Genomic DNA, 12,927 nt, shown 5'->3' on the forward strand with positions numbered 1-12,927 from the left:
CTTGTGCATATTACTTGTGGAACTGCACAAGGAGACAATGACTTTGAGTTTCAGTAATAAATTTACGATTGTGAAAAATGCTTATTTTATAAAATTCAAGTTTTTTTTTGTCCCAATCAACTATGCTGTCAGCTTTTAATTAAAACTAATACTTCATCTGTGGACTATACGTTAAGTTACTAAACCAGTTATGTAGAGGCTGTGATTTAACAATCTAGAAGCACTGGTTCTATCAAGGTCTTTATTCAAGATTTTACCAAGGCAGCTGTGAAATTTAGAATCGGTTAATAATCTGGAATTTAAAAAAACTTGCCGTTAGTAATGATGACTAACACACTACCAGATTGTCATTGAAACTCTGCTGGTCCACTCATTTTCTTCATGGGAGGAAATCTGTTATCCTTATTCAGTGTGGCCTATTTGTGAGCAATTTGGTTGATTCTTAAATGCCTTCAGAAATGGTCCAGCAAGCCACACAATTGCAGTACAACTACTGCATTAAGGTAAAGACTAAAACCAGACTGACCACCCGATGTTGACCAACACACTGAATTCAAATGCTGTGAAGTCCCATCCAGTCTAGTCAATCTTCCTATGAATATCTCTGGCATGGTGGCTAAATTGGAAGAGCTGTCCCATAGACCAGTTAAGAAACAGACATATTAATCCTCACACAATCATTCTATATAGACAATGTGCCAGACTCTGCAATCTCTGGATACTTCCTGTCCCATAAATTGACCATCATAAGGGATGGCACAGTAATGAGGCCGAAGGCCAACAGGTGTCCCCGACCTGATCTTAAGGTCTTAAAGGAAGTGGATGCATTGGTTGTAATCCATTAAAGTTCTCTGCATTCTGGAGAAGTCCCAGAGAATTAGAAAATTACAAATGTAATGGCAGTATTCACAAGAAAGGGGGGCAGAAAGCAGGAAAATATAAGCCAGATAGCCTAACTTCTGTCATTGGGGAAGGTAGTGTAGCGGTTAGCATAACGCTATTACAGCGTCAGCAACCCAGGTTCAATTCCCGCTGTAAGGAGTTTGTACGTTCTCCCTGTGTCTGCGTGGGTTTCCTCTAGGTGCTCCGGTTTCCTCCCACATTCCAAAGACGTACGGGTTAGGAAGTTGTGGGCATGCTACGTTGGCGCCGGAAGCGTGGTGACACTTGCGGCTACTGCCCCCAGAGCACTCTATGCAAAAGATGCATTTCACTGTGTTTTGATGTAATGTGACTAACAAAGATACCTTAACTGTGGAATGCCTTATTAGGAAGTATTGGCAAGACATTTAGAAAATCACAAGAATAATCAAGTACAGCCAATTTAATTTTATGAAAGCTGTCATATTTGACAAATTTGCCAGGGTATTTTGAAAATTTACCAAAAAGGGTAGATAAAGGGTAATTGATAGATATTTTTTGGATTTCCAGAAGGCATTTGATAGAGTGCCACATAAAAGGTTGCTGTAGAAATGCAGGAGGTTGGTTGTAGGGGTGGGGCGGAGGGGGGAGGAGTTGTGGCCAATGCATATATAAAATAGATAAGGATTGTTCTGTGTAACATAAACCAAGAGTGAGGGTATTTGGATAATTTTTGGATCAGCAATCAGAAAAATTAGAACTGGCCTCATTGAAATATACTAAATTCTTGAGAGGGGTAGATAGTGGGAGGATGTCTTGCCTGGCTAAGGAGTCTAGAACAGGCTCAAAATAAGGGGTAGACCATTTAGGAATGAAATGAGAAATTTCTTCTTTCATCTCTATCCCAGGGGGGTCTGTGGAGGCTCAGTCACTCTTTGCTTTCTAAACAGAGATGGATAGATTTTGGGACATTAAAGTATATGAGACTCACCAGGTCAGGCAGCATTTATGGAGGGAAATAAACAGTCGATGTTTTGGGTCAAGACCCTTCATCAAGTCTGGAAAGGAAGCGGGCAGAAGCCAGAATAAAAAGGTCAGAGGAGCCCAAGCTGGCAGGTGATAGGGATGAAAGGGAATGATGTAAGAAGCTGAGAGGTGATAGATGGAAGAGACACATGGCTGAAGAAAGAATCTAGTAGGAGAGGACAGTAGACCATGGAATAAAGGGAAGGAAGTGGGGAACAGATGGGCGGGTCATGGGGGAGGGGAAAGAAGGCGTGAGGGGGCTACAGGAATGAGGGAAAACAAAGGGAGGGGCAAAAAGGAGAAGAGGGAAGGGGCATTTCCCCTTTCCCCACCTGGACTCACCTATCACCTGCCAGTTTGTGCTCCCCCCCTCCCCCCCCTCCCCCCCCCCCCGACCTTTTTATTCTGGCTTCTGGCCTCTTCCTTTCCAGTCCTGATGAAAGGTCTCGACCCACAACGTTGACTGTTTATTTTCCTCCATATTTGCTGCCTGACCTGCTGAGTTCCTCCAGCATTTTGTGCGTGTTGCTCCAGATTCCAGCATCTGCAGAATCTCTTGTGTCAAAGTATATGGGAATTAGGCAGGGAGATAAATGAGGTACATGATCTTGTTGAATAGCACATCATTTCAAGGGGCTAAATAGTATTCTCCAGCTAATGTTCTTATGTCCTCGAAGAAGATTGGAAATGGGTAATAAATGCTGCCCTTGCCAGTGACATTCAAATCTCATAAAAGAAACATGGAGGGGAAAAAAGGCACCTTGTATTTGGTATTACTTTGCAATAGTTGCAGTTCCAAATATGCCCAGAAGAAGGCAGGAAGGCTCCATAGTAAAATTAACATTTCTGTATTGCAAAAACAGCAGCAACTTGTGTTTTTGTGGCACCTTTAGCAACAGGTTTCTCAAGGTGTTGTGGTAGGTTGTTCCTTAACATTTCAGCATTGATAAGAGCAGAGGAAATAGAAGCAGTAATAGTCAGTTTGACTCCTTGTTCCTGCTCCACCATTTCATTGCTGAAAATTTGCCTTAACCCCATTCTCTTGTACCAACCTCCTATCTGCTGATTCCCTTAATGTCCAAAAATCTAGCAATTTATGATTTGAATATACTAAATGACTTGGGTAGAGAATCCCAAGGATGAAATTTCTTCTAGTCTGCCCTGAATGGCCAGTTCCTTATTTTCAGACTTTGATGCCTGGTCCTAAAAACCATAGCCAGCAGAAAAAAAACATCCCTGCATCTACCTTGCCGTGCTATACTTGTGTATACAGAACTCTGATAATGCATTATCCCGATGTTTGGAAATCCCGATGGTTCGACATTTGGCTCAACGGTTGCCGTTTCTTGAGCTTTTAGGCTTAGTGGGACACAGGTTCCCAGAGTCACTTTAGGCTGGCTTTAAACTCACTAGGATCCCATTTTCCACACTGTCTCTGAATTCACTGTGTCCCGATACCACATTCCTTTTAAACTGACTGGGGCCCTGATTCCCACAATTCATGTAAACTCATTCCCACAATCCCTTTGAATTCACTGGGATTGTGGGAAGTGGGGCCCAGAGTGAGTTTAAACGAAGTCTCTTAGAACTCAGTTGGTTCACTGCGGGGTGGGGGGGGGGAGAATAAATTGTCTGCTGTTTAACATCTTTTTGAAAAAAAATCAAAAGTGGTTTGGGGTTTTTGTATGTATAACATCCAATAGTCTGGAAAATCTGCCATTCTGGCTTTGCCGTAATTCCAAATGTGTGGAATTATTAGAGTTACAGAATTGTGGCCCTCCACAATCCTAGTTTTTATTCTGTAGTGCACACAATTGCTGTTGACCATTGATCTGCAGTTTAGAATGTTTTCAGTGACATTAGTAGTATATCCTTCCTTTGGTAGGGAGATTCCATTCTGAAGGAGGGAAAGGATGGAGATGAATGGACATTATTCCAAATACCTCTTTGTTCACCAAGATGTGTGGGTGCCTTTGGTTGTATTGAAGGATAATGGCAATTTATCTTACATAGATTTTGTACTGTGGGAAATACTGAAGCCAATTGTGCTTAGTGCCTTTTAATACCCTTTGAGCCAGATGAATTAAAGGATTGAGCATTTCAGTGGTGTCTATTTTAACACAGCTTTCAAAAAGACTTGCCCAATGAAGTATTTTTCAAATTAAAATGCATGTTTTAAATGACAACATTGTGGATCTCTACAAGCATAGGTTTTATCCTGTGGTGTATACTGTTGCTGGTGACTAACAATCAAAGCTTTGGGAAACTTTCAGCAGCATTACCAGTAGAATGGTTTCCATCAGATGTTATGTGGGTAATAAAAGCATTCATTGGCACTACTGTAATTTTCAGTAGTTATATCCAGTGGTCTGTCAGTGTTTAGAGGATTTATTTTTATGGACATTTCCCTGTTTTTAAAAAAAATAACGTTGCCCAGGAGGATCACCAAACTGAAGACATTTCCTTGCCTTTGAGTGTGGGTCATTGTAGGTTAGTTTACTGTTCAGAAAATACTGAATTTGATTCCATACTGATGTGATAACAAATTTGCATCTCCAAACTAAATTATATTGAATCATCTTGATTCAATTCCAACTTGATGAACTCCTTCAGAGATGGCAAGAGGACAAGTAAACATTTATAGAAACCTGTAAACATGTTCCTCTTATTGATGTAATAAGATCACAGGAGTTTTATCTTTGCAGAATTATGGAATGATTATAGTACTTAAGACCATTTGGTCCATCAAGTCTGCACCAGCTCTTTGTAGGAGTAATCTATTTAGTCCCACTCCCCTGCCCACTCCATAATCTTGCAAATTCTTTACTTTTAGCCTCTTTATCTGTCTCCCTTTGAATGCAACAATTGAATTTGCTTCCACTATTGTCTCTAACAATGGTGTCTCTGCATTTCAAACCCTAACTACTCACTCTGTTTATTTATTTTAAAAACAGGCTTTATCTGTTGTTAATTTTTTGGTCCATTCATTAATAGCCTTTTCTGCTGGAATCTTGTTAGACACTGATTGGATGCTGGAATGTGGGGCTTTAGTGTTTGGGGTCATTTTAGATTGCTTTCTCATCTGTAATTATGTAATGTCCATGACCTCCATTGATAAATTTACCCTATTGTGTTTAACTTGTTTCAAGATAAATTCTTTAAGGTAAGGAAAAGATCTCTTCAAGGCACTCCCTTCTTGTATCTCTTCTCATTTAACTTCCATTTGTATAGTAATATATTGTCTTCTGTCCTGAAGGCATTATCTGTTCTTTCTCTATTGTAACTGGCAGACATAGACCTCAGATGTTCTGTTACCACTTCTTGGTTTGTTAGTTCCTTCAGGTAGGATTAATCCAGTATTCCCTCCCTCTCATGTCCCCTCATTCTTGGAAAAGCTTGTTGAAATATTTAACTAAATTCTTTGTCCAATAATTAGTTTGCGTCTCTTTAGTGTCCTAAAACATGCCCCGATACTCGACCAGACCTGCAAGGACCTGAGATTAGCCAAAATCCATTTCAAATGTTTTGAAAGTGTTCACACTCAGAAAAGATAATTAAAACATAGTTTGTGTGATTCCTAATAGGACCTTGCTCAATTTTGCCGCCCTGCTGACACTGCTGTGTAATATTCAGAGAAGGCTGTCAGCAATTAAAAGTACTCAATATGGCAGCCACACAGCAATGTACCTGGTCTGCAGGGAGAAGATGACAGTGTACACAATCACTCAAAGGCAACTTAAAAGTTCTGGTCAGTGTGATGAAGGGGACTGGAGTTAGGTGGTTAGGTTATGTGATTGTGCAGGAGGCATGGCAAGCCCACTGTAAGAGTCTGACATGAGATGACAATAGTGGTCTTCTTCAGAAGTGAGAATCCTCACTCAATGGAGCAATTGTGAAAGAATTTTTAGATCTCAAGCTGTGTCAAGGTGGTCAGCACACCACTTTACACTTGCAGCATGTAGATCTTCACAGCAAATCTTATTTTTGAAGTCTGAATTCCTTAAATGAGGTGCCACTCATCTGGAAATACAGAGATATTGTAGAAAGCCATTAAAATAATCAAAGAGTTGGATGTTGTTAATGTGGGATGTTTAAGTTACTTTATTGTCATTTACCCATATGCTATAAAAACACATGGAGGAACAAAATGTCGTTTCCCCCCAGACTCTCACAACAGAGGACATACATAAAACAGTAGACATACAATAAATGCAGACAAAAAAAAATTGTGCAAGTGAGGGGATTTTTCAGTACTTGTGTGACCCTCGTATCTTCACTCAGCTGCTTATATTGGAGGGGACACTGTTGTGAAGAGCTAGTGAAGTAGAGGGTGAACTTTGTCTCCCAGGATCTAACCCTCTGAACAATCATGGTCACTGACTAGTGGTACAGACTCTATCAGGGTGAAGGAGTTATGTGCTTCTCAGAAGCATGGCATTCAACAGGTGGCAATTCTGATGATCCACAACCAGCAGCATGTTGAAGGTATAGAAAACTTTCCTGTTATTTTTGGAGAGCCTTTATGGGTACAGGTGAAGTCGATGCCCACCTGTACTTGTGGGAAGATAGTAACGCTGAACAAATCCCACTATCAGCTATGTTACATGCTGCTTGAAGTCAAAATAGATGAAATAATTTATTTGTGAATACAGTGCCTGGGGAATGTCTTTCCTTCAGTGGTGAGCCCCAAATCAATGCACAACAGAGATCTGCTGTGGTTACTCATTAAGATTCTGTGGAGTGGAAGCAGAGAATCAAAATGGCTTTTATCTCCACAGAGAGGGCAGTCCAACCACAAGAGTGTGGCTGAAATTTTTTCCACAGACTGCTGTGTAACTAGATGATGGCATCCTTGGAAAACCTGAACTTGTGAATACATTGCTGATCAGAGGGATTTAAGTGGAAAATGGTGCCTGAAAACGGTTTGGGGTAGCCTCTTCACTGATGGTAGTGTTCTAGCCTCCTATACAAAGGCCCTTGATACACCCCTGATACATCCCGAGTCACCAGCTGGTGGTATCACCACTGGGGCACCCATTGAATGCTTGTCTCACAAACTAAATGGCCGCAAACAACATTCCATGTTAGTTGTAGCAGACTTTGTGGATTCTGGAAGGTGTTTCAGCAGTCTACAATTGTTTCTGAAGGTGTCTGGTTGAACCAGCAGAGTGTCCTTTTAAATTTCAAATGAAGAAACAAATGAGCACATTGTGCTACTAATTCTACTAACACTGTTTTATAGCAGTTGTGGTGTGGAGTTTTCTATTCCAATTTATGTTGGTAAAGGCAAAAATGGGTGTTAAACACATAATGATGTCATTTGGCGAGTGCCCAAGGTTGAGGAGCACACAGAAGTTCCAAGTCCAATTTTACATCTGGTGAAATTTCACCTGGAATTTATCTCCAACAGGATATACTTCAGGTAAAGTTGGAATTGAATTCTGTATGCCCAAACAATGGGTGTTATATTCTAGCCTCTTATACATACAGATGGCCCCTAAAGTAAGTACTAATTAGGAAGAGTAAAAGGTTCATTATCTTGCACAGTAGTGTATCCAACCCAGTAAAGTATATTGTGATTTATTTGCACCAATTACTCTTTCTACCTTTTGGGTCCAAAGGGATTAATAACAGATTCCCATTGTATTGTATAAATTTGTTTTATTAAAGAGGATTACTGCAATTTCAAATAAAAACAGGTAAATGCTGGAAGTTCTCAGCGGATTAGGTAGCAGCTGTGGAGAGAGAAACAAAGTTAATATTTCAAGTCAATTCCCTTTTCATCTGATGTGGACCAAGTATTTGAACCTTTCCACAGTTCATGGCACTTACTAATCTGGCTGTTCTTCTTCACTTAATAGCACGCGCACACAAAAACAAAATATACATATGCACACAACACATTAGCTTGCACTTGGATTGTTCCTGTCATGAAGTAAAACACCAAAAAGTACTTCATGCAAATATTATTAATCAAAATTCAAGAAATTAGAGCAAAAGAGGGACAGAGGGTTTTAAGGAGGAAATTCCAGGTCTTAGGATCGTGTAATGGATAAGTTAAAATTTAGTTTACCCAAGAGGTATGCGTAGGGTGCAAAATGGAGACACACGAGGCTGCAGATGCTGGAATCTGGAGCGACACACAAAGTGCTGGAGGAACTCAACAGGTCATGCAGCATCTGTGGAGGGAAATGGACAGGTGACATTTTGGGTTGAGACCCTTCATTCCAGATGAATGAACACTGTATGTACGTAGGGTGCAATGCTGAATTTAACAACCTTCATGTTCTGAGCTTTATGAAGATTCTGAAATTCTCTTATATGACTTCCTTTTTTACTTTATCATTTGGTTGTAGAAATGTCTGGGTCTCCCTTTTCCTTAATGGGATCTTAGCCACCTCCCCAGTTAAGTACTGGGTTTGGGGAAATGAGAACTGACTCTGGCACTTGATTGTGCCTGCAGTACGTTCTATCAGTTGCCAAGGTAAAGACAACATAAACATGAATAGCTATGTACAAACTATATAATTTTGTTTTGTTTAAAATTATTTTTTCTTTACCACATGTCCACATGTAATTCTATGAGATTATTACAGGTGTATGTTTTTTAATTTTCATTGCAACTAGCTATCTAGATTTTTTTGATTGAAACAATTTAATTTTGATTTAAGCTGATTTACCTCTATTCATACAAGTTAAAAGCACCTGCACGTGATATATTTGGGTCAATGAGGTAACTGACTTAAAATGCGATGGAGGAAGGGCATGATTCTAAATTTAACTTCTTTTGTTCTAAAGAATGGATTGATTAAACTGGCTTTATTTGATTTAATTTTTCAAATTAATTTTTATTATTATGAATAAATTACAAGAAGAAATATGTACCCAATGGTCCTGACTAAATAGTATACATTATGTTGCGTCTTGAGCAGCATTTAGAATTATCCCAAGCCCTTGTTTCTTACTCAGGTAAACTTAGCCTCCAAGCAATAATGGCTTAGGCTATGTTTTTTTTCCATTATCCTTTGTTTTTTAAAGATCTTTTCAGCCACATGCAGCATGACAATTAAAAGAAGTTTATGGTTTATTTATCATAAAGCCAGTCAAAGTGTAAACATTTCTGAATAGTTCCAATAAGGTGAATACTAATCTGACTCAAATAAACATATAATGGCTTTCTTGTGACTTTCTTTCCCATTTTCTCCACTTACCTCATGCCTTTTTTTTTGTTTTATCAACCTTAGGATATAGATTACGCTGATAGGGAGAAATCGTGTGTTATTCATGCTAATAATGAGTTTGGGGAAAAAAGCACAAAGCTAATTTCTCTTCTTCACATACTTTTGTAGTCAGTTAAAGCTAATGCCAACAGTTTGCATCCATGGCACAGATTCTAATTTATAACAATGTGTATTTGCACAACTGTCAAGGCAAATAAAAGTTTTAAAGAGATTTCAAAGACCAAATGGCAAAAATGGAAGTTGAACCAAAGAAGACTGTATTAGGAGAAATGATCAAAAACTGACAACAGAGTTTCAAGAATCTTAAAGCAGAGAAAAAGGTGAAAAGAAACTTAGTAAGAGAAGGAAGACAAAGTTTATTGATGGGGAAGGACATAATGTGACAGGAAAAGCAGTTTCTTTTTTCCACCTACTTCGGATTTACGTTTGAAGTTGAATTTTGAAAGCAAACAGAAAGCCATTGAGAAAAAATATGATATGGGAGGATAGAGGCAGAGAAAGGGAAGAGGTGATGAAGTGGCAAGGTTAAAAGGAAAGAGGTGGTTTAAAAGGGGAGGAAGGGTGTAATTAAGCTTGATGAGCATGCATAACCATTTTACATGTTGTAGGCATTAGTGTATTTATCATTTCATTTTGGAACTTGGCTACTGCTGGTGAGGCCACCATTACAATGCAGGATCTGCTAGTTACCTGTTCCTGAAATCTGGCCATTAACAGAAGAAAATAGGAGGAGAATGACCCCTCAAGTCTGCCTTGCTGTTCAATATGATATGGCTGATCTGTCCCAGTCCTCACTACTTCTTCTGTGCCTGTTCTCCATGATCTTTCAAAAATGTACCTACTTCCTTTTTAAACACCCCCAATGATTGACCCTCCACAACCTTATGGAGTAGAGAATTCCAGAGATTGACTACCCTCTATGCATTAAATGACCAGCCCTAATCTTGTACCTATGTCCGCTTGTTCGAGATTCTCTCACTAGTGGAAACATCTCGATGTCTGCCCTGTCACGTCCTCAGTTTCAGTAAGCTCATCCTTTTTGAGCAGAAAGAGCCAAACTTAATTGTTGGATACTAATTAAAATAACAGCTGTTGAAACCAATTCCAGTCACATTTGAGTTGGGTACTGGATCTTACATATTATGGCTTACTGCATATAACTATTTACGTTGAATGTTGCGCTTGCTAGGCTGACCTTTAAGAACACACAAAAAAAAATAATGTCTTCATTGTCCAAATGTTACAAAAACTGTAATCCATTTACTCTTTTTAAAGGAACCTGTAATGGCAGAAGCACCTGCTAGAGATTCTGCAGCTGAAATTCCAGTCACCAGTAATGGAGAAGTAAGTGATTCACAAGAGGAACGTTTTAAATGGGTATGAATGCAATGTTTTTTTTGCAGTTATTATTTCAGCATGTTCCATTATCATTAGTTGCATTCTTACTCAGTCAGTGATAGTATTATGTTCTGTACCAGGTCCAAGTTCTGAAAGACATTCTCCCATGTAAAGTCATGTCAGCAGGATAAGCCCCTCCAGTCTTTTGGTTCCAGTTGAATAACAGTGCAGACCTCCTCTCTGGGATAACAACTTTGGCTCATAGACTGGAGGAGAGTGAATCAGTGTATTCTCTGGATTTCTTACTGAAGTATAGTTGGTAATGCTGTGACTTATAACTTATATTATACTTTCGAATTCCCTCATTATGCTCTTCTACTCCCACGTTTTTCGTCATATATGTTAATGATTTGGATGAGAGTGTAGATGGCATAATTAGTAAGTTCCATAGACAGTGAAGAAGGTTGTCTGAGGTTACAAACAGGATCTAGATCAATTGGGAAAATGGGCAAAGTAATGGCTGATGGAATTTAACTCTGGCAAGTGCAAAGTGATGGATTTTGGGAAGTTAAACCAGGGCAGGACATACAGTTAATGTTGTTCAGAGACCTCGGAGTACATAGTTCCCTGAAAATGACGACACGGATGGTGAAGAAGACATATTACATGCTTGCCTTCATTGGTAGCCACGTTAAGTGCAAGAGTTGAGATGTCATGTTATAGAAGTACAAGATGTTAGTGAGACTGCACTTGGAATATTGTGTGTAGTTCTGGTTGCCACGCTGCAGGAAGGACATGTTTAGAGTTAGAGAGGGTGCAGAAAAGATTCACGTGTATATTACCAAGACTGGAGGGCTTGTGTTACAAGGAGAGACTGGATAGGCTAGGACTATTTTCCCTGGAATGGAGGTGGCTGAGGGGTAACCTTATAGAAGTTTATAAAATCATGAGGGACATGGATAAGGTATATAGTCACAGTCTTTTTTCCAGTGTAGGGGAGTCTAAAACTAGAAGGGATAGGTTTAAGGTGAGAGGGGAAAGATTTAAAGAGGATCTGAGGGGCAAATTTTTCCACACAGAGGGTGGTGGGTATATGGAACAAACTGCCAGAGGAAGTGGTAGAGGCAGGTATGATTAGGATGTTTAAAAGACATTTAGTCAGGTACCCTAATAGAAAAAGTTTAGAGGGATATGGGCCAAATGCAGGCAAGTGGGACCTTGCTCAGTATGGACGTGTTGGCTGAAGAGCCTGTTTCCATGCTGTATGACTCTATGAATCTCTACTCCCTCTAATAGCCCAGATAGATTCAATTCATAAGGCTCAAAAAGAGGATATACAGAAACTAATCATAAATGTTGTCACTTATTATTTCAAGAAGGATGAAGGAAGACTGCATATTTATTAGTTCTCAGGGGCTATGTGGGGTCTTTGTGTATTCCACTTCAGTGTATAGTAAATCATCAAGGAAACCAAAAGGCTGCATAGAAAGTATTAACTGCTGAATGGTGTGGAAAGGACTTGTAGGAATAATATCCATGTAGTGAGTACATAGAATAATGATTAGAGAAATAATACAACATACAAGGTACAATGATCAGCCTGAACGTTTGAGTGCCAAATGTTTTCCAGGTAATTTAATAATTGCTGTTATTCAAGTGCTCATCCTGACTTAAATGTTCCAATGCATTCAAGGCAATGTTACGGACTCGGTGAATGTCCCTTTAAGATAGAGTTAGTTGTGCGTGTGTGTGCGTGTGTGTGCGTGTGTGTGTGTGTGTGTGTGTGTGTGTGGGGCGTGCTTACGTCAACAAAAGATAAAGGATGTAATGACGTTGTTGAAGGGGTCATTTGAAGTCAGTGAGGGAGAGAGAGACCAGCCTGCTAGTTTCGCTATTGATGGATGAGAAACAATAACTGTGTCTGTCACTGCAATCCACGTATGGAAATTGGAAGTAATCCGGTGGAGTTCACTTTGTTGCTGACCTGTAGAAGGAAACAGGTATTTGTATGGATGACCACAACTCGGATGCTTTTCAGGGTGAGGAAGTCAGTACCGAGTAAACACTGCGGTGTCGTTTGGGTTCCATCGTGGAATATTTGGATTTCGTAATTACTCTCTCTATGTTCTCTTTACATCTACGTCTTATCTTCAGACAACGGTGGTTGTTGAAGAAGCCTTTGCTCATGTTTCACCTTACGGCTTGCTGAACTGAACTTTAAGAACCATTCCTGGACTTGGAGTTTGGGACTTTGCCACACACACATACACACGAAGAGTTTAGTTTTTGGGGTTAATGTTCAAGGTTTAACATTTTTACTTCTAACATATTAACATTTTTACTTTTATTTTTCTTATTATCATAAGTAGTGATTAATAAAATAGTTTTTAACACTGAGTCATGACTCAGTGTGTTTCTTTTGTTGCTGGTTCATGACAGCGAACATCTGCATCTTCCAACT

General features: G+C 39.5%; 1 protein-coding gene across 6 annotated transcripts in view; it reads left to right on the top strand.

The window, feature by feature from the left end:
• Positions 1-12,927, top strand: part of LOC127584880 (arfaptin-1-like) — a 121,643-nt gene that overhangs the window by 27,938 nt on the left and 80,778 nt on the right. For 3 of the 6 annotated variants that reach the window (XM_052041852.1, XM_052041873.1, XM_052041858.1), the window contains exon 3: positions 10,404-10,505. In XM_052041852.1, the coding sequence (XP_051897812.1) occupies positions 10,404-10,505 (102 nt within the window). The remainder of the gene's footprint in view (positions 1-10,403; positions 10,506-12,927) is intronic. The other 3 variants (XM_052041893.1, XM_052041867.1, XM_052041883.1) reach the window with 1 other exon arrangement.

The sequence above is a fragment of the Pristis pectinata genome, chromosome 2 (assembly GCF_009764475.1).
Source record: "Pristis pectinata isolate sPriPec2 chromosome 2, sPriPec2.1.pri, whole genome shotgun sequence".
Taxonomy (NCBI): Eukaryota; Metazoa; Chordata; class Chondrichthyes; order Rhinopristiformes; family Pristidae; genus Pristis; species Pristis pectinata.